Here is a 21,261-nt window from a genome sequence, read left to right on the forward strand (position 1 = left end):
ACATACATTTTTTTTTAGAAATTATAGATCATCCTTTCATTGAACAAGCTCTGGAGGGGCAGTGAGAGAAACTTCACTGGTCATCTTACCGTCTAGAGAAACCCAACGTTACAACTTCCTGTTCTATCACTGCTGTCTTGTATTGTGTCTTTGAGGAGGAGGGGAAGACCAGGGGAGACAGAAAAAGGGGATTTTTCCTGTTCTCAATTGAGAAATGTATTACAAGCATGTTTCCATATCAAGAGCTACTCATCTACAAGGTTGTTTTGATGGGCGCATATTATTTCACTGTATGAATGTATTGTATTTATTTATTTCCTAATGTAGGTAATTTGGTTCTATAATCTTATTTTAGAATAATGAATCCCCTGCCAAACTTTAGAAAATATTGATTCCTTGATAATTGGTCCAGATTATTCCCCAGTGTACAGCCAAAAGTGAGAGTGCTCACAGACAGGGAAGCCATGAAGTAAATGACTGGTAAAGTGCTCAATATTTAGTGCTGGCATCATTAACTCCTCATTGCCCTGAAAACTGCCTCAGGTGTTTTGTGAAAGTGGTCTGCTAATCACTGGACCCAGAAAACCACACGGATTGTGCAGATCAAGAGATTAAATTATCTGTGCTCACTTAGGTAACATCTGAGAAACTGACCACACCAGTAAAGGTGTTCCTACGGACATGCATAGCCGAGAGATGTCACATCAAACCACATGTGCTCCTTTATCATTGCAATGGGTGGAGTCAGTAAGTGTGCCCAGACCAAAGAGTGGGGCTGGACATAGCGTTGGTGTCCTCTCAAAAAAGTGCTGAATTGGTGTTGCACATGATCAAAAATGCGAAACGTGATGCTGAACCTGAGGATTTGATTGTAGAGTCTCGAGTCATGGAACAGCCATCGGTGGAGAGAGCCCTGAGGAAGCAGTGCCTGAAGATGCAGTGCCGGCCCTCGGGCCCTCTGGATCTCACTCAGATTAACTCATGCATGAACTCTTCCTGCTCCACGGAGATGATCCTCACCCAAAATTAACAAATCATTCCTAAACTGGCAGTGGAGGATGACACAGAAATAAAAGGCACAAAAAATGCACGGAGCAAGAAAAACGTACAGCATAAAAGAAATGCAAATGAAATGACAAAAAAAATCATCTTGAGTTGATTAATAAGTCGCAGCTGGTCCCTTCCATGCTGACACACATGCAAAATTAATTTGCAACCAATGAGATTATTATAGAACTTGCTTCATCAGGTTTTGTACAGTAAGATTTCTGTTTTAAGCCATACACAATACAGTAAATACTTAAAAATGTACTTTATTAACTTGCAAGCCGGATGAAGGGGATCTCTGAACTAAACAATAACATCATAATCAAGCAATGTGTGTTTAATGAAGAATCTGAATTGATCAAACAATGTGTTCAGTGCCTGGCCTAATTATGGGCACTTAATTAACATTTTTAAAGAATTCACTGAAAGAATTTAACACCTCATTAACTTTTTAATTTGAGAGAAACTAATTATTCTGCAATTTAGGGGAAATCATCTCTTAGAATACTATGTAGTTCGAGAAGATTATTTGCTGATTTCAAAATGGAGTGATTTTTCAAGGTCCTTCTTTTTTTCCACCCCAAAGAATCCTGTGTCCTTGAACGTAAAACACAGATAACCCCTGTGGTGTTAATTATTGACACATCATCCCATTTTCAGCCTAAGGAAATAATGTAATGGATATATCAACAGAAGGTTACTAGTTAACAGGCATTGCTTGAAAAAAGTATAAAAGAATTTTTGCCGTGGTCTCCAGCATTCTACTTCCAGCACTGCTAAGAACGAAGTAGTTGGGAAAGATGAAGTCGGTGATATCAACGTTTTTACTCCTGCTGCTAAGCTTTGCCGAATCCAGGACACTGCATACCAACGAGTATGGAATAGGTGAGTTCTTCCATCTTTTTCCTTTTCTGTACATCACAGTTTTCAGATTTGCATTTATTCATTTGTACTGATTTCTTTCACTAGACCTAGTGTTCTACACAGAAAAAATTATTCAACAGGTGCATACATATAAACTGAAGACTAACCTGCATGAGGTTTATAGAAGCATAATAGTGCTTACCATAATCAACAAATGGTTCATATGTTCCATGTCTAATTTTTAGACATTATTTGTTCAATTGATAAATTTTGTTTGATATATATATGTCTTAAAAATATGTGTGTGTGTTTGGGTGTACTATGTCACGTGATTTCTGGTTCCTTATGAGTAAAGCTTCCCTCTACAATGGCAAAATAAATAATGCTTATTCTTAAATCAGGAAAACAGGTCCTTGCTTGTCTGCACAAGCATTGAGACTTAGGTATGGATGGCTAAATGTGACATAATTATGTTCAAATGGATGACTAAAATGTATTTTATCCATTTGAATTTCAAGCTAATTACAACATCATAGAAGAGGAGAACTCACACAGTTGGAGACAATCTAGAGTTTAGTCTTGGATTTACTGTAAACTGTTTTAACTGTTTTCCTTTGTATTTCCTAGTCTTCTTAGTTCTAAAATGCTATAGTTTTGACTTAAATACAAGTGCTTCGGTGCAACAATGACTTATTTCCTGGATGCTGCTGAAAACACCATTTTTCATTGCCTTTTAGCTTCCATTCTGGATTCCTTACAGTGTTCTGCAGAGAAGAATCTAGTGGACCTGTAAGTGTTGCATATGCAAATGCATTTTAGCAAAAACAGTGATGGTATTAGTAGATAGTTAAATGAAACTGGATAGCCTTATACATTTTAAAAGCACAAATGCAAGTCAGAAAATTTTAAGAAGTTATCTATACTGAATATCACATTGAGTAAGAGATGCAGAGTAGACTGATGATTTAGATATTGACATCTAAATTCCTCAAAATTCCTTTGTTTTGTAATGTGAACATAGGGTCTCATCAGTCTCTACCATGTATGAATTCAGGAACTCTTTCGACAATACCAATAGGATATTATAATACTTTCTTTTCTGTGTGCTACTTAATTTCGCGTACTATTTAAATCTTCATCATAAGTCATGGGAGGAAAAGCATTCTGGTTTTTGTTATTTGTGGAGAGTATGCCTTTTTCATGAATGTTGTCTTTCCTTTCTGCTTTTCTGAAAATGCCAGTAAGGAATTTAAAAAAAGAAATGTTAATTTCTATTTCAAAGGTAGCATTACACAGATCTAGCGGGAGACAAGGTCTTCCATTTATAGGTTCACTCCCTAAATGATCATACCTACTGGGGCTGTGCCCAATGGAGTCCAAGAGCCAAGACTCCCTGCATCTCCCACAGGGAGGGATTGCAGAGGCTCAAACACTTGGCCCATCTTTGGCTGCTTTCCTAGGCACATTAGCAGGGAGCTGGATCCGAAGTTGAGCAACTGGGTCTTGAACCAGCACCCATCTGGGATGTGCATGGTCATAGATGGTAATTTAACCTGCTAAACAACAGTGCTGGCCCCGCTAGTAAGAGGTTTAAAATAGGGTGCTGCTACAACTTGTTCACAAAGCTGGCATAAGCGCTGCTTTGAGTTGGGGCGTAAGCGTGGTGATTTGGGGTTATACCTTGATCAGGCCAGGAGTCGCAAAGGTAGAGGTCTAACGATCAATTGTGCACTTAGATTTCAAAGAAGCTGTGAAGAATATGCATGCCCATTTGTAGGTGCATTGCAGTGAATGGGTAATCATAAAAAGAGGAGTCACTCTTATGAGAAATTCATTTATTCTTGACTTTTAATAGCTGTTTGTATACTTAGAAAGGATGGAGGTGAGGAAAGACTGAACCTTCTTCCCAGGTGACCAGAATAGTAATTTCACACAAATGTTAGTGGAGGTTGCCCTCCAAGCAGCTTGCAACACAAACAGAAAACACAGCAAATAATACCTACACTTGAGAAAATGGATTGCAAATATCTGATTCTTAGGAAGTTATACACACGCATATCTATTTTTCAGAGCTACCATATCTTTGGCCCAGTTTGTGCCAGAAGCCACTTATGAAGAAGTAAACAAAATGACAAGAGATGTGTTGGCCGTCATTGAGAAAGCCTCTAACAGTGAGCTGCCTGCAGGCTGTTTGGAAAATCAGGTGAGTTGGTCACATACCGCACACACACACACACACACACACACACACACACACCATTGTGTGTTTCACTAAAATTTAATGTGCAAAAAAGAAGCTGTGGGGAAGGCCTTGGAAATATACTTAGATATTTGAAGAGCTGTATGAAAGACAGATTAGATGAATTATGAATTGCTGCAGAGGGTGAGACAGCAATGGTGGGCATCAGACGCACCAAGTAGGGCGTGAAAGCTCAGTTCTGAAACAGAATGATCTGGGCGACTACCAGAGAATCAACCCCGTTGAACTTCAGTTGTCTCATTTATAGCATAAGGATAAAAACAGTTTCCATCTCAGACTTGTAATTGGCATCGACCCAATAATAATAGGAGTAGTAGTTGCTTCTTATTAAGCATCCACTTCACCAACAGCATGGTAGGACATGTTATGCACACATTGATAATGGCAATCTTTTGCAACACAGAGGAGGGCACAGGTCAAAATGATTATTCAGTGAGGCAAAAGATCCCGAGTGCAGCTGTTTAGAGAATATTAGCTTTGCTTGTAATATTAATTTAATAAATCCTTACAAGAATCCTAGGAGGCAGACGGCAATGTTCCAGTTGAGAAAGCTGAGTCCAGAGAGTTTGAGTAACTTTTTTTAAAGGAACCATCCAATGGCATGAAGAAGATTTGGACTGAACCATGTGACTCCAGATCTAATACCCTTAGTGTTACACTGCACTGACCTCTACTTTACAGTGAATGTGAGGTAGGCAGCGCATGGCAGCCGTGCTACACTGAACAAGCAATCAATAGCAATAAAACATGATTGTCAGTTACATCGGAATTTTGGATAAGCAGTTCTTATTTTAGGATAAGCATGTCTCAAAGTAGAAACTCAACAGATAATATTATAGCTGATTATATTTCTATATTGAAAAAAGCCTTTTTAGTAATGAAAATAAACCAGTTCTGGAACAAAATTCTCAACGAATACTCTTTCACAGTGGGTTGATGAAACAGCCAAAGGGGGATGTGACGAGAGCACTGTAAAAAAATTGCCCCCTTAAGATAAGACACTTCCCAACAATCACTTCTGATTCCATAAAAATCCTGGTGCTCAATTTCCTATTTTTGGCTTGTTCTCATAATCTGGAAATTTTGCAGAACACGTCTCTTTCAAGCTTTTTGTCCAGTCTATGTTTATAGTATCATTGTGAACTTAAGGACTACTTAGGATGCAAATTGAGAATTTTACTTAAAATTTACTTAAAACTTCTATGATTCTTCAAATAGTCACCATTACAAAAAGGCAAATAAATGTTATACATTCCTTAGTGGTCTTCTTCAGAATGTTACTGTTACTCACCTCATTTTGGTAGAATCAAGACATCTGTATGTGCAACTAAAAGACAAATCTGTCATTCTGACCAATGGATTGTTTCCATATTTTCTTCCATTTCAAAATCAGTTTTATATTTAGCTGAAAATAATATCCAGTTTTACATGGTTGTCTTGTGTCACAATGAAAGCTAAATCTAAGGGGCATCTATAGCCCGAACATGATTTATACACAAAAGGGAAATTTATATCCTGTGGAAAAAATGTTTATAACAGAAAAGAGAAAAAATAAAATAATTCAACATGAAGTAAGGGAAAGAAGGTACAAAATATTGTATGGATTTTTTTTTTCACTTAAAAATAGAACAGTTATGTGCAGTAGCAGGGAAGTTCTTGGGGCTGGGCGTTGAAATTCTGTTTCTGCAAAGGCAGTAGTGAACGCTAGCCCAGCAGGCTATGTTGGGATCTGTGTGGGGAGTTCCCATGATCTATCATTCTCCCATTGGATAGGTGAAACACTTCCATGTGTGTTCCAGAATCTCTAAGCAAAGTTTAGCATCTTCCAACCAAAATGGAATCTGTCTTCCAGCTGCCTGCCTTCCTGGAAGAAATCTGCCATGAGACAGAGATCTCTGAGAAGTACGGAGTTGCGGAGTGCTGCCGCCAGAGTGGACAAGAGAGACATCGCTGCTTTCTAGCGCACAAGAGGGCCACTGCCACAGCCATCCCGCCCTTCCAGCTTCAAGAGGCCGACGCGGGTTGTAAAGCATACGAGGAGAACCGGGAAGCCTCTGTGAACAGGTCAGGCTATGACTTCAAGGTGCATGGTCATTGCAGAGGGAAAGCAGGACTGAGCAGAACTCAGGATTTCTGCAATTGACACATTCGCTCCCAAGTAAGAAGAGACAGGGACAGTTGTTGATGGTGCACCTGCTGAAGTCAGCAACACAGGAGTTAGCAGTAGCTGTAGGCACAACTTCATTTCCACAGCATGTTAGATGCTGAACAGGCCACGCAGCAGACCCATCAGCTGGTTGTTAGTTTTTGAGATGTACCTTCCCCCCACCCCCCAATCTCTCAATTTCATCTTCCCTAAGCAGATGCTAGAATTACACAAAATGACTCATTCTGAACTAATTCCTCCCCCCCCCCTTGTGTTTGCCAAATTGTTTGCAAAGGAAAAAGGTTGGAGGGATGGGCATTTGACCTCGCAGTTAGTATGCCTACATTCCACTTGGGTAGACTGGGGTTGGCTATTTGGTTTCATTCCTGATTCCAGCAGGTGAGTGAGCTTGAAGTGACAGAGTGCCCTCACCTCTAGATCACTCCACAAAAGGTCACAATAGCCAGGGAGGACAGGGCACACCATCAGCTCTCCCACTCGGTCGCTGTTGCTTGCCAGGACATCCACACAGGAGGAGAGCTACAATCACATCTGGAATTGGAAATGGAGCCCTGAGACTCTGCTGTGGGATGAGGCAGTGTCTTCTCTGGCTAGCTCCTTGAAGGCTTTCATAAGAATTACAGTCAGCCTGTCTGCTATTTTAGTCTCATAATGGACCGATTCTATCTGTCATATTGTTTCTCCTGGAGGACTTTCAGGAAGAAAACTTTTGGAAGCATACAAAACGCAGATGCATTTCATGGTTGTCAATTGATCAACAAATAGCAGAGTGGTGTTCCAACTGTCCATAGTACTGTTTTCGTGTGTTGTACAACATTCTCATCCTATTTCAATCCACAGATACATCTATGAGATATCCAGAAGGCATCCTTTCCTGTATGCACCTACGATTCTTTCTTTGGCTGCTCGCTATGACAAAATAATCCCATCTTGCTGCCAAGCTGAAAATGCTCTGGAATGCTTCCAAACAAAGGTATAGCATCTGGTGGTTATCTGAATTCCTTCTGTGGCCTGCATGACTTGTGAAATCAAACACTATTAAACACGGAACCCTATTTTTGTGGGCAGTGTCAATTTCAGGATTGAGTATAGTGCAGCAGTCTGGAATTATTTGTGTCTACATTGGGGATCTTTCTGGTTTTTCATTCACTCATTCATTTGTTCAGTCAATCAACAATTTTTTTTTCATTGCAATTTAAGAAGTGAGTTGGGTGGGATAAGGAAGGAAAGACAGAAGGTGAAATGACAACGTAAAAGAAAGAAGTGAGGAGTAAAACAGGAGAGAGAGGCAAGAGGAAAGGAACAACGGTAAGGGCTTTATATCCACCAAGTGTTCAAATAGGTTTGAGGAGGTAAATATTAGTTGTCGTTAAACAAACAAGGAAAGTTAGGTTTAAAGTCGTTGCTAGAGTTTTCAGCATCAGAGAGCTTGAATCGTGCTGGAGCAATGAACTGCTTGCCTCTAGAGGTCTTATAACAACAATTTCCTAAGAACTGCTAGGTGTCAGGTTGTACTGCTATCTTACTTCTCTTGTATCCTAGCAGATACTTAAATGAGCAGCAGAGAAGGGTGGAGGAGGAGGATGGGGTGTGGGCAATCGCCTACAGGTGGAGTGTTACCTCTGACAAGGCTAGAAGCTTAAGAGGATACATGTGGAACATGACCAGTAGTTAAGGGAGATCGACGCGTCTTGTAGCCAATTGCACTGTGTTTGGTGGGCGAGGGCTCTGCCGGAAGACGCCCCCCTGCCTGCCCCTTCTTAAAAGCTGTAACCTATGCCTAACAAGGCAGATATTCCTCATTGGTTTGTCTCCAGTGGTTCCCCGGCCGAGGGACACCGTGGCCTCACCCTCGGTGATGTTGGGCCTGTTGGCAGGGCTGAACCCCAAGAACGGGGCAAGCATTGGGCACGGCAGTTAAGAGGCCCTTTGGGAGGTTTGCATCCCAGTGTGCCTGGACTTGAGTTTGAGCTCCATTTCTGAGCTACCTTCCTCGTTATGCACACGTGAGAGGGGATTATTCCAGGACACCCTGCCCACGACGTGGGAGACCTGGGTGGAGTTTCAGCTTTGCTCAGTCCTGACTGCTCTGGGCAACTAGGGGGAAAACTTTCTTGTTTTTTCTCCTTCCATCACTCTACCTTTCAAATAAATGAAACTTAAAAATAAGAAATAAACAGGACTCAACCTGTCTTACAGCTGTTGGAAAGTATGCTTGCTTAGTTGTGATTTGCAGTAGGAAAGTTACAATGTTTGCATTCCAAGATATCTTTAATAAATTTGTCTGGCACAGATGCATAGAAATGAATCTAAAAAATATGAAAGAATGAATAATATTGTGGGAAAATGTATGCTGTTTATAAAGTTTAGCAAAAGGTATTTCATGATCTCAGGTGTTAGCTGTATCAGCTGCTGTTTTAATCAAAGTTTAAAGTTTATAATTAATTTTTGCAAACAAATACGTGGTTTCTTGACCTCTTGTCTATTCTCCATCTAGGCAGCACCAATTACAAAAGAATTGAGAGAAGTCAGCTTGTTAAATCAACATGTTTGTGCAGTAATGAGAAATTTTGAACCCCTCACCTTTCAAGCTGTGTAAGTTGGAGCTCTGACTGGGAAAGAAATGAGATTTGTTTAACTATCCCTTCGAATTTAGGTTCTTACGTCTCATGGTCACTGTCGTACAGAATGTAATGTTATTTGAAATCACACACTCGTAGCTAACAGATTGGTCTGCTGTGTAAACCTTACTAAACCCCAGCTGAGATAATACTTGGAGAAGTATGTTGAAGCTTACACTGTTAATCTCTTCTGCCAGACGCTCTTCAAGTTCTGGCTCAGAGTCAAACTATACCTCAGCCATAGACCGTATGTCTTTAGCCACTCTACAAAGTAGGTCAGTCTCTGCTGAGTATCATTGAAAATTTCTGGCTTACAAGACATGCTTTGTATTAACTTCGCTTCCTAATCTGCTTGAAGGACTCTTATGTCAATTGTTGCTTCCTGCGGAAATATTCTCTTGAGTTAGTATTATTGGAATGTGGTGTTAGGAGCAAAGAGAGTTGGAAACTTTCTAACTGCTTTAACGTTCTCTTCAACCCTTCTACAAAGAAATATTTCTGGTTTAGGAAAATATCTGAGCTGCTAAAATCAAAGAGCAGTAAGAATGTGCTTTCAGAGTTTGTTTACTTTTTTTGTTTTGTTAAGTTATATGTTAAAAAATGCTGTTCATAGTTGAAGGCCTTGACTAAAGTTTTTAATCATGACCTTAGTTCCTGAGACAGACTTAAATTTCATCTTGGGTAAAGTCAGATCCATCTTTTTTTTACCAGTTTCCAATTCTATTGGAGATTTAAAAATGGATTTTGTAAGCTTCCTTACTTAAATATTAGTAATCAAGTAGAAATTGAGAATTTTTTTTATCGTAGTGAGGTTATCATATGGTATCCAAAAGTGAATAAAATGCTGTAATTGATAAAGAAAATCCATCTTCGTCAGTAAAATCACCAATACTAATTACTATAGTGGGTGGTTGCTTCACACAGTTCTTAAAATGTAACAAATAGAAGGAATGGGAATTTGTGTTTCTAGCCTCCCTTTTTGGCATGGTGACATGTCTGATGGGCTCCCGCTACTCATCTTTCTTCTCCCATCTCATGGGCGTGCACATAGGCACCCCCTCCTTGGGGTCTCAGAAGTATTTTTTTTCTCTCAAGTGAACAGTGACTGTCATTCTAATGGAATTTTCCATTCCGTAATTGTTTAGCCTTTTGCATCCACTCCCTTCCAGTGATGTGCATATGCATGTCATCAGGGATGAGCAGCAAAAAGACAGACTCCATCTCACCCCAGGGAGGGTTCTAGCAGAAGACCCGCAAACTGTTTGGGCTTCAGAGTCACAGTGTGAGGCCCGGAGAGCCTTGGTGGGAACTGACAGGACTTCAGGACACATCAGCTTTCCTTTTTAAACAACAAGGGCATTTCGGATCTGGTCATGTCTCTAAGCATGCTCACACTCTATAGATGCTGCTTTGTTTTGATAGATACAATTGATTTCTATTTCCTTTCCGCCCCCCAGGACTGTTACTAAGCTGAGTCAGAAGTTTCCCAAGGCGAATTTCACTGAGATTCAGAAATTGGTCATGGATGTGGTCCACATCCACCAGCAGTGTTGTCAAGGAAACGTGGTGGAGTGCCTGGAGGATGGGGTAAGAAGTCAGGCTTCTAGTTTGGTTCTCTCTTCTTTCTTTTTGTCTCCATTCTGTAAGAGAGAAGGCGATTGGAGCTCATCATGGGATATGGTAACTAGGTAACCAAGAGGCAGTACTGAGTTTTTGACGAGAAACCCAAGCCATATTTTGCTGAGCCAGGCTCGTATCCTTGAGACCATTCCCACCCTTTTGTGAGACCGGAGCCTCCCAGTTCTTCTTCTTTTTTCTTAAAACATTTATGTGTTCATGTTGAAAGGCAGAGTTATACACACACTGAGAAAGAGAGAGAGAGAGAGAGAGAGAGAGAGAGAGAAAGTTATCGCATCTACTGGTTCACTTCCCCTCAAATGGCCACAAACATTAGGGTTGTAAGACAGGAGCTTCATCTGAGTTTCCTATGTAGGTGGCAGAGGCCCACGCACTTGGACCACCCTCTTCGGCCTTCCCAGGCACTGCAGGAAAGGGCTGCACTGACTAGACAGAGCAGCCAGAACTCAAATGAGTGCTCACATATTAATAGTGATTTCAAACTGTGTGCCACAAGGCTGGCTCCCCAATTCTTCCGAGGAAGACAGTAACGTCTCAGGAGGCTTCCACGTAGAGTCTTGGATGTCAGACTGTCCTTTCTAAAAGAGGGGTGGAGAGACCAAGAGACTGAGGTTGTCTACCTGCTAACACACTTTTCCAAATGCCTGCAACAGTCAGGGTTGGCCAGGCTGAACCCAGGAGCCCACAGCTCTCTGTCTGTGTCTGCCTTGAGTGTGGAGAGAATGCAAGTCATTAGGCCATCACCTGATCTCTGTAGGTACTTTAGCAGGGATCTGGAACAGATACGCAGGTGGATTCCAGCCTTAGGCTTTGAGTTGGGATGTGGGTGACTCCTGTGGAGGCTTAACCCTCTGAACCGCAGCACCTGCCTCTTGACTCCTTTTAACGTATTTGGGTTTTACATCTATTTAAACTATAAATAGGTGGATGTATAGTGAGTATTCCTATCTGCTAGCCACAGGGAGAAGCACCTGCTATGGTGAACCTCAAGCAATTTATGAACTGAAAGACGAGATATGCCAGTGGTCTCCTTGAGGTTAGGGACTATCATTTGTTGGCCGCTATCTCTATACGACTATGCCTAGCACCCCATTGATGTTTTCAGTTTGTTGGATAAACCAAGACCACAAAATAACACAAGAAACTGTCCCAAGTGCTAAAAAGCTAGCTGTGCTAAAAAGATGCTGCAGTTAAGGGCTCTGGAAGCATCAGAAAAACGGAGCAAAAACCGCCCAGTGGAAAAATTAAGTTCACTGTGATTTGCTGGGTGGATGTGCGTAGCTGAGAAATGTGTGCTAGTTGTTGGCTCAGAGCGACACGTTTTCAGTCCCGTGGTCTGTATCTGCAACGCCTGCCCCTTTCTGGCTGTCACCAACACTGCCGAATCATTGTCTACACACTGCCCTCTGGAGGCCATCGTGGGTCGGTGCAGTTTGTTCTGATACACGGCGAGTTTGCTTTGTACCAGGGTGTCCTTGGCAAATCGGAGGTAGCATATTTGCTTAATAGGAAGATCTACAGCAGTTATATGGAATTGAAGAGCGCATGTTCTTAAGGGTTCCCATTAAAATAAAATAATACAATATAGTTGGTAATTGTCAAAAGATTGAACAGATAATTGAAAAAAAAAAGGTGGAGCTCTGATGTGGAAGACAGGTCAAATATCTTACTTTCTTCCTTTTCCTCTCCTGCTTTTATTCTGTTTTTCTGCTCCTTCCCTTTTCCTCCCTCTCCATATCCTCCCCTTCTTCCTGCTCTCTTTCCTAGGACTGGTCCTGAAGCTCTTCGTGAAAGAATTATATGCTCTTGTTTTTCCCATTACAGAAAAGAATCATGTCCTACATATGCTCTCAACAACACATCTTATCAAGCAGAATGGCGGAATGCTGCCGACTGCCCATCCTTGAGCTTGGCCACTGTGTCATTCATGCAGAGAACGACGACAAGCCTGAAGGTCTCTCTCCAAATCTAAGCGGGCTGTTAGGGGACCGAGATTTCAACCAATTTTCCTCACAGGAGAAAAGCATCTTCTTGGCGAGGTAAGACTTCTGTAACGGTGTGCTCGCGTGGGCAAGGCCTGTGGTGTTGCTGACAGCTGCGTGCGGCTGAACTGGTGTTTGCGCTCAGTGTGCGAAGACATTCGGCTGGAGTGCTTTGAGCCGAAAGAGGCTTAAGCTCAGGACTCAGGACTGGAAGATGGAGTCTTATAAAGGTGCAAGGAGCTAGTTTGTATATGACCTTTGATTTGATCTGATAGGAATGCCTCTGGGTCAGAGACTGTCGTTCTGTAAGGATGACTCACGTGGAAGCCATCATTGGACTTCCAAATTAGATGTGGATGTTTCTGTAATAAGGAGGGCTCAGAATTCAGGAAATATGCTCTTGTTATCATAGGTTGAAAACAAATTTTTCCCCTCAGATTGCAACTCAACATATAGTGCTAGACGGCAGCTCTAGCTTCCTTGAATTGGCAGAGCATATTGGCTATTTATTGAATACACACTTTATGAATTTTAAAGAATATCAAAGCATACTCATAGACATTTCCTTGCAGTAGCTTGTTGTAATGAACAGGCTTTTAAAGAAAGCCTCAAGTAACTCTATTTTCCTCTACTATACTATACGTATCCATGGACAGTATTAGAGGAGTGATTTTTGCAGCTCCTTGGACATTATACGTAATGATTTCCAAGGTTCTTTCTAAATTTATCAGTCCTATTTTGATTCAGTGATGAGAATAATGATCCAATTTTGTCTTTAATATTCTTTGAGGATATTACTCTATCGTTGCATTAAAATTAGTCATTCACACATTGTTTGTGTTGCCACAATGAAATGATTTAAACTAGTTCAAAGTCCAGTTTAAGAAAGACATTATAACTTTATTGCTGGGAGAACCATATACAAGTGGTTTCTACAACCTGGGAATTATAATTTCCCTATATACCTCAAGCTAAATGTTTTCCAGAGGCGAACACGGGGATCTTCACAGTAAGCTTTTTGTCTGGAGAAAACCACTTTCTCCAACACAGACACCTGCCCAGTGTCCTTGATTCAGATATCTGCTGTGGTATCAACTTTCCAGGGAGACTTTTTCCTTATCTAAGTGTTAAACTGATGGCTCTGCTCCCTCCACGCGTCACCCCTTTCTCTTTCTTCCTTCTTCCTTTCGTTTTGTTGATTTATACCTCCCTGGAATAGATGGCCTAGTTTTTGCTCGCTGTGTCTGCCTACCCATGATGCTTGCATTTCAGGAGACAGGCATTATTTCTTGACACATGGTTGACTCCTCACTGCTTAAAGCAAGGCTGGCAGAGAGCAGGCACTAAAAACAAAATATTTGTTGCATGAATGAAGGTGAAGTCCATAGCAGAAAAGCCATAGTGAGCTGCAAAAGAAAAAAAAAATGCATTTTATAGCAGAATTTTGGAATTGTAATTTGTAGTAGTCAACTTGCCGTTCATGTATACCATGTTCTACAGGAATATCAGAGAAGCAAAGATTCATTTTGCCTCTTAGTTCCAATAGCTTCTGCCATTTCCCCCGCATGTTTCAGTTTTGTGTATGAGTATTCGAGAAGACACCCTGAGCTGCCCGTCACAGTTGTGCTGAGAACTGCCAAGGGGTACCAAGAGCAGCTGGAGAAGTGTGCCCAGGATGAGAGCCCTCTGGCATGTCAGAATAAAGGGGTGAGTCACATCGGAATTTTGGGAAGAACCTAGAGTATTTGTTTGAAAACTTCCAGCTGTTAGGTAATAGTTGGCTGGTTATACCTAGTTATCTAGATATTAAGTAGTCACACTTGGGATATGTGTGTCAAACAAAAGAATTCCTTGATATATAGAATATTCATTTTTGGCCAGCTTCAGGAAGGCAAGAGTTTTATACACAGCTAAAACCTTGCATCCAAACATTGAGCTCTGCCAACTGATAGCTTTGTGATTTAGAAACTCCACTGGATTTAATTCGCTAAACTCATATTTTATCATCTCTAGTAATAGAAGATTGATTTCCTGATGGAATAAAATAGTGGTCAATTTTTATGTGCAATGTTGTAAGCAATGCTAGGTTCTAGAAGCAAATGTCTACATTAATGTTTATATTTTCAGGAAGAGGAATTACAGAAACACATCCAGGAGAGCCGAGAAGTGGTAAAGCGCAGCTGTGACCTCTACCAGAACGTGGGACATTATTACTTTCAAAATGCGTACGTCTCTGTGTATCTTAAGTGTTTGAAGAATGGCCCGTGGCTACTCGCATTTCAATTTCTGTTTCAGATTGGGACACAGTGTAATCTAATCTCTCAGTTTCCCCCAAGAGAAGGTAGCCTATCCTAGTTCCTTCATTTGTGGAGCAACAGGAATAGGCAGGGATGTCTGATCTGTTAACCATGGCGTTAAGTCCCCAAAACCGCAGCAAATTTTGCCTAAACATAGCCATCTGAGTCTGTCCTTACGAGAACAGCAGAAGCTCCGGGACTGCCACTAGGGGTCAGCCTTGTGCCCAAAGGCTGCAATTGGCCATATTGGAATACTGAGACAGCACAGGAAACACTTGTTAAGGCATCTCAAAATGTGGTCCAAAAACTTTTGTCTTTTGACATCAGAAGAGGATCTTCGAGAAGGTGTAGCACCTCCCCCAAACTCAGGGATACTGCAGGAGGACTTGATTAAAAAAAAAATGCTTCTTTCAGATTCCTTGTGGCCTACACAAAGAAGGCTCCTCAGCTGACCTCAGCGGAGCTCATAGCCTTCACCAAGAAGGTGGTGACCAAAGCGGCCATGTGCTGCCACCTGAGTGAGGACAAACGACTGGCTTGTACTGAGACAATGGTGAGTGGCCGTCCAGGTTCATCCGCTTTTTGTGCTGCTTGACTTGATAACGCCTCATGGTTCCCACAGAGGGTGGATGGTAAAAACCAGCGTGGAGATGGCTTTCCTGGGTTAGTGGAATTAGTTCTAGTTAGAAAGGAGGTGAGAACTTAATTTTGAATGATTGGCCTGTGCTCAGACTCTCAGTCCAGAGTGGCGGGTGGAAGGACAGCCCGGCTGTTCAGGAGAACCTGAGGGAGCTCCAGGTGCAGCAGGCAGACAGTGACCAACAATTGCTATTTATGATGCCTTGCCTTGCTTTTGTGTCGCCAATAATGTTAAAAAAGGAACAGCTTTACTTTTGAAAGATTAAAGTTTGACATTTTTTTAGTCTTTTTTTTTTTCCCTTTTTAGTATAATTTTAATGTGGTTCCTATAATAGGGACAGTTTTTTCTCCCTGTTGACAAGTTATAAGGCCCATGACATGCCGAGCCTGGAAAACGACTTTCTGGTTGCTGACGCCAATATTCTTTCAGTTCCTAATACTTCTTGTTACAGACTTGACCACTGGTTAACTTTTTGCTCCTTAATTTTGCGCCTTAGAGTCACAACTGCAAACACAATGATCTCTCTGCTTCTCCCCCGGACTCCCGTCTTACCACCCCGGCCTGTTTCTTTGCTTCACTGAGAGGAGCGATTTGCTAGTTGGTCTTGATGCTCTGAGATTGTTCCCTGGGAACTGTGGAAGGATGCTCTCCTGTGGGTGTGCATTTCTGTAGGTGGCTGCTGGAGTCTCCCGGGGGGAGCTGCAGGTGACAGGAAGGACACATGGCCCAGCAATGCAGGCTCTGGAGACCTCCTGCCTTCCTTCTCATCCCACTTTCCCCGTATGCTAGTCACGTCACACTGGGGCACTGACCCAGAACACAAAGCTTGAGCTTTTAGTTTGACATTTGAGCATACAATGTCTTTGCTGGGTCTGCGTAGTTCATGAGATAGAAATCCTGACCCACACCATGCGCACAGAACTCACCAGCCCTCATTACAGGCTGCCATTAGGCACTTCCGAGGTAGCTCTGAAGTGTGCAGTGGAGAATTGGACGCTAGGAGAGCCTCATGATCACACCTCAATTAGCACCATGGATCAGCCATTAGAATGGGGGTTATGCTTGTCTTACCTTCAGAAAATAAGTCTTTCCATCTCAAAAGTAAAGCTCAACTAGAATTACTTGGACAGTGTAAGACAATGTTAAACACATACTAGTTTTTGTAGGTCAGAGCCATTTTCCTCTTCAGAAGCAGTTCTAAAACAGGAAGCATACTACATTATACAAGGAGCTGAAGGGACCCTCCTCGACATCACAATTGTAGAACGTGTCACAAAATGCTCGGGTTCATCTTAAACAGATGAGTGAACACTGGAATCTGTGATTTGGCAGTAATACTTCTACACAGACAGTTAATTTTCCTGTAGCAGTAGTTGTAAATTGCTGGACACTGGTAATTTTTGCAGGAGTTTTCTGGAAACCTGAAAGACTTGGTGATGAGTGCCCATTCATTCCTGTTGTCTTCTTGTCCTCTTCCCAGGCTGACCTTGTTCTTGGCCAGTTATGTATCAGACACGAGGCAACACCTCTGAACCCTGGGATCGGCCACTGCTGCACGTCTTCCTACGCCAACAGGGCACTGTGCTTCCACAAGCTGGTGCTGGATGAAACCTATGTCCCTCCGCCATTCTCTGCGGACAAGTTTGTCTTCCACAAGGATCTGTGCCAAGCTCAGGGAACAGCGCTGCAAACCATGAAGCAAGAGTAAGAAATTATCACTTGCTGTGTTGGGGAGATGCTTACCATAGACAGTGGGGTTTTCTGCCTCAGCCACGGAGTATTTGTGGACTCCTTGATGGAACATTATGAGCTCCAAAGCGTCCAGTCTCACTTGGAAAAGAAGTCGGAAAAAATCCACGAGGGCAGACAATTTCCTGTTTGTGAAAGTAACTTTCATTGTCATTCTTGCAGTGACACCTTTGGGAGAGGGGGAGCAAAGAAAATGGGCAAATTTGAGGTAGAGGGCATTAGGGAGTGTATTTACATTAAGTCTGTGCACTTGCATCCCCCGAATACAAAGCATACGCCATCAGTCATCTTTGGCACTAGTTATGCTTTGAAGAGAATAATTATAACATGTTATTCATACGATACGGTGTTAAAAAGTGACACCTAGATCCCGATTCACTTTGGGGGCGTCCTGCAACAGTAACAGCAGTGTGAGTCAGTGGAACTTGACGTTCCTAAAGCACCACGCTTGGTTCTCACTGGCTCTCTCCGTAGCTTCCCTTCCATGGGAAACCCGTTCTTTCCTTTCCATCGCTGCCTGAGGCAAACTTCAGGGTGTGAGGTTGCCTTGTTGCCTCTACGCAGTTGAGCTCTGAGTTTGAAGGGCTCCTAAGGAACCGGGGCGTTGTGCTGCTGGGGCTCAAGGACAGCTGTGATCATGGTGACTGCAGGAACTGGGCAAAAGACATGTTAGAAGAAAGAGTAACAAAGGATATTCTAGATCACAAGGAAAAAAAGAAGTCACACTTGACTATGCGGAAGTGTGGCAGAAGTGAGATGCTAGTCTCCATCTAGAAGCTGCCCGATGGAGAGCAGCAGGGTGCCGTGCCTCCCGCCTGCGTTTCTGGGGACTGTGTGTGCATACGCCCAGGTGTGGGGTGAGGCAGTGGGAATTGCTAGGGCTTTGCACACTCCCTACCAGGAAGCTTCTTGGCAAAACTGCCTTTGCTAGTGCTGCGTTTGGCTTTCTGTCCTAGGTTCCTCGTTAACCTGGTCAAGCAGAAGCTGGAGATCACGCAGCAGCAGCTGGATGGCGTCACGGAGGATTTCTCGGAGATGCTGAAGAAGTGCTGCCAAGGCCAGGAGCAGGAGGCCTGCTTGGCCCAGGAGGTGCGTGCAGCCCGCGCCTCCTCTCGGGACACTCAGAGAGCATGCGCTCAGCTAAAGATGGAGGGGTTGTGGGAGATATAAAAAAAAATGACAAATTTCTCTTAAGTATTAGGGGAAATTATACTTGTAAGGTATATTAAGAGTATGAGTACTTTTGTTTTATTCATTAGCAGAAAAAGCTGTAAATACATAGATAACTGATGGTGATTTAGACAGTTTCTGGCCTAAGATTTATCATTCCAGCCGAACTCCTGGAAAGGATTCTATAGGAAATTGTGTGGACAGGATACTGGGAGGCAATTATAGAATCCTGTATATACTCAGTTTTTATAATGGGATGTTTGATATTTGTGTACAATCGTACTAATTGGTTATCTATTAGAAATTTTTACTTTACATTACTAAATGTGTTCAAATATAGCATCATTATGTTTTAAAATCACATCCTATATGCTTTTTGTAAACCTTATCATTATCACATAATGCTAAAGTTTGGAAATTTTGACTTATGCAAACTGCAAATGTAGATTCTATCTAGAAATGTACAGTTTGTCTGTAAGTGACATAATTCAACGGCTGTGGCTGGGCCAGGCGGAAGAGGGGCTGGAAACTCCAGGCAGGACGCCCTTGTGGGTGTCAGGGGCCAGTCACTTCAGCCGCCCCGCTGCCTCCCAGCGTCTGCGTTAACAGGAAGTTCGAGTCCGTAACCAGCCCTGGGAGTAAAACCCAAGCCCTCCAGTGTGGAATGGAGGCCAGGCTACACACTTACTCCTGCATGGATTTTCCGTAATACAGAAAGATGGGTTTCCTTTGATTTATGAAGACATTTGATGTAGAGACCATTAGCAAACAGCACTAGTGTGTTTTGGCACATCGTTTGCTTTCCGCTGTCTAGTGATTTATGGCAGAAGGGGTAATATGACGTAAGAATGAGAAAGGATTCAGAGATTGATTTAGGAAAAAACCCTACTGCTGCTGTGAGTGGATTATTTTTCCTCTCTGATTTCCAGTGTCCCAGCTTATTGGTCTCCAAGGTGTATATTTTTCATTGTTTAATATTACAAATTGTGTATCTACAAATACGTGAATTGATCCTGTTTTGTGGAGTTCACTGTGTGACTGGCATGATTATCCATTCCTTTATCTAATCGCTTTTTATTTGTTCTTAATTTTTAGGGTCCGAAGCTGATTTCGAAGACTCGTGCTGCTTTAGGAGTTTAAAATGCTTCAGGTAACAAAAATTCAATGAGACAGAATTTAGTGTTAGCTCCTCCCAAGTATTAACCCACAGTGATTCAGATTCTGAGAAGTACCATTAATTTTCTTAAACATCAATATAATTGCATCAAAAGCTTATTTAAAAAACACTGAGGTGAGATTATACTCACTATTCAAATTAGTGATTCAATTAATGCAAACTTCTTTGAAGGTATTTTAAAGGCCTTAAGGAATGGTATCGAATCTGCTGACTCTTACACGTCCCTTATTTCAAACAAGACAACCAGGGATCTTCCGCATCTATTTATTACATTTTCACTCAGAATATTTTTGTTCATGTTACAGGAGAAGAGAAGAAGAAAAAAAGTCCCTTCATTGTGCTGTGTGAATGGCTTTCATGACAACTTTTGTGAATTAAAGAAATGATTACTCTGTAAGATTTCCCCCTGTGTCACTGAAATAAAATGTCTTCAAATGTTTACTTTTTCCTAGTCTACTTATTTATGAAATCCTGTAGATGTTTTTAAACAAAGTGCTGTAAACTGTTCCCTGGAGCAGATTCTGCTCAAAAACAAAAGTGTCGCATATTGGTCATCTTAAGGGATAAGGCCACCCAAGCATAGCTCTGTGCGCCTGGATCCTAGTTCAGCACTGTTTCATGCTGCCTAGGCACGTTGTTTGCTACAAGGCATTTAAATATCCTAAACTAGTCCTGGGATGAGGGAAGAAATTCTTATGTTCCTGTAAAATCCAGGAAAATAGAACCCTTTTCCACAAACTCGTTCAGTTTTTATTAACAGACATTTTAAAAGATACAGTAGAATCTATTCTGATACAGTAGAAGCTAATCTGATAAAATGCAATCAACATTTCCTTCAATTAATTTCTTATTCCTTTTGAATGTAACTACTGCTTTCTAGTTGCTTCAGGAGAGAAGAAAGCAACTACGCAGCAATGGTACAGGGCTAGGAGCATCGTAGCAGCAACATCAAACCGCTCAGCAGATCAAAGGCTGCAAGAGGTCAGGTCTGGCTGCAGAAAGAGCCACGAACATCTAGGAAGGGCAGTAGAAGATGAGCAGGCATTCGTCAGTTCCAGTAAAGGAAAACACTATTTCATGAAGGAGGAGAATGTAGCCAGAGGCGTGTCAAGGCATGATGAATGGTTTTAGGAGAATACTGTGTGGGTAGGAAGGGAATGGTTTCCGGTCACAGAACTGAAAAAAAAAAACCACATTGCTGTCGCACTTGATAGCACTTCCCCTTCCCCACCCCCCTGGATCCACAATGACTACAGTGGGTATAGAAAGCTGAGGTGGACCGAGAGCTTTCCGAGCACTTCTGGAGGCTTTCTAGGAAGCCCACCCTGCTCCAGCTCATGAGGAGCACCTGTGGCTGCTGATAAACTAACTGCATTTCTAGACTTGCCCCAGCATTCAGAGGGGACCTGTGCTTCCATGGAACAGGTCTGTCTCTCTGTACATCACTGCCAGGCTCAGGCATCCCTACAGTTTGGCTGGGTCCAGGGTGACCCACACTGGTAGCATCCTTTTCCAGTCTTGGGCAGAAAATGTCAGATAATTGTTTCTTGGGACTCAGAATTGGATTGGTAAAGCCCAGCACTGGGCGGATAATAATGGATCTTGGCTTTGGAATGGGAACTCCGTACTTGCTCCAAAATGAAGCTGAG

At 42.1% G+C, this 21,261-nt stretch overlaps 1 protein-coding gene across 1 annotated transcript; it reads left to right on the plus strand.

Annotated features, from left to right (window-relative positions):
- The first annotated feature begins 1,847 nt into the window (after positions 1–1,847).
- Positions 1,848–19,575, plus strand: LOC121147392 (alpha fetoprotein). The gene is made up of 14 exons (XM_040967244.1): positions 1,848–1,932; positions 2,649–2,700; positions 3,982–4,114; positions 6,024–6,235; positions 7,179–7,311; positions 8,836–8,933; positions 10,417–10,546; positions 12,422–12,636; positions 14,154–14,286; positions 14,707–14,804; positions 15,291–15,429; positions 16,997–17,220; positions 18,222–18,354; positions 19,531–19,575. The coding sequence occupies exons 1-14, from the start codon at positions 1,848–1,850 to the stop codon at positions 19,573–19,575; spliced, it is 1,830 nt and encodes a 609-aa protein (XP_040823178.1).
- The last annotated feature ends 1,686 nt before the right edge of the window (positions 19,576–21,261 follow it).

The sequence above is a fragment of the Ochotona curzoniae genome, unplaced genomic scaffold, assembly GCF_017591425.1.
Source record: "Ochotona curzoniae isolate NIBS_2020 unplaced genomic scaffold, NIBS_Ocur_1.0 scaffold_4506, whole genome shotgun sequence".
Lineage (NCBI taxonomy): Eukaryota > Metazoa > Chordata > Mammalia > Lagomorpha > Ochotonidae > Ochotona > Ochotona curzoniae.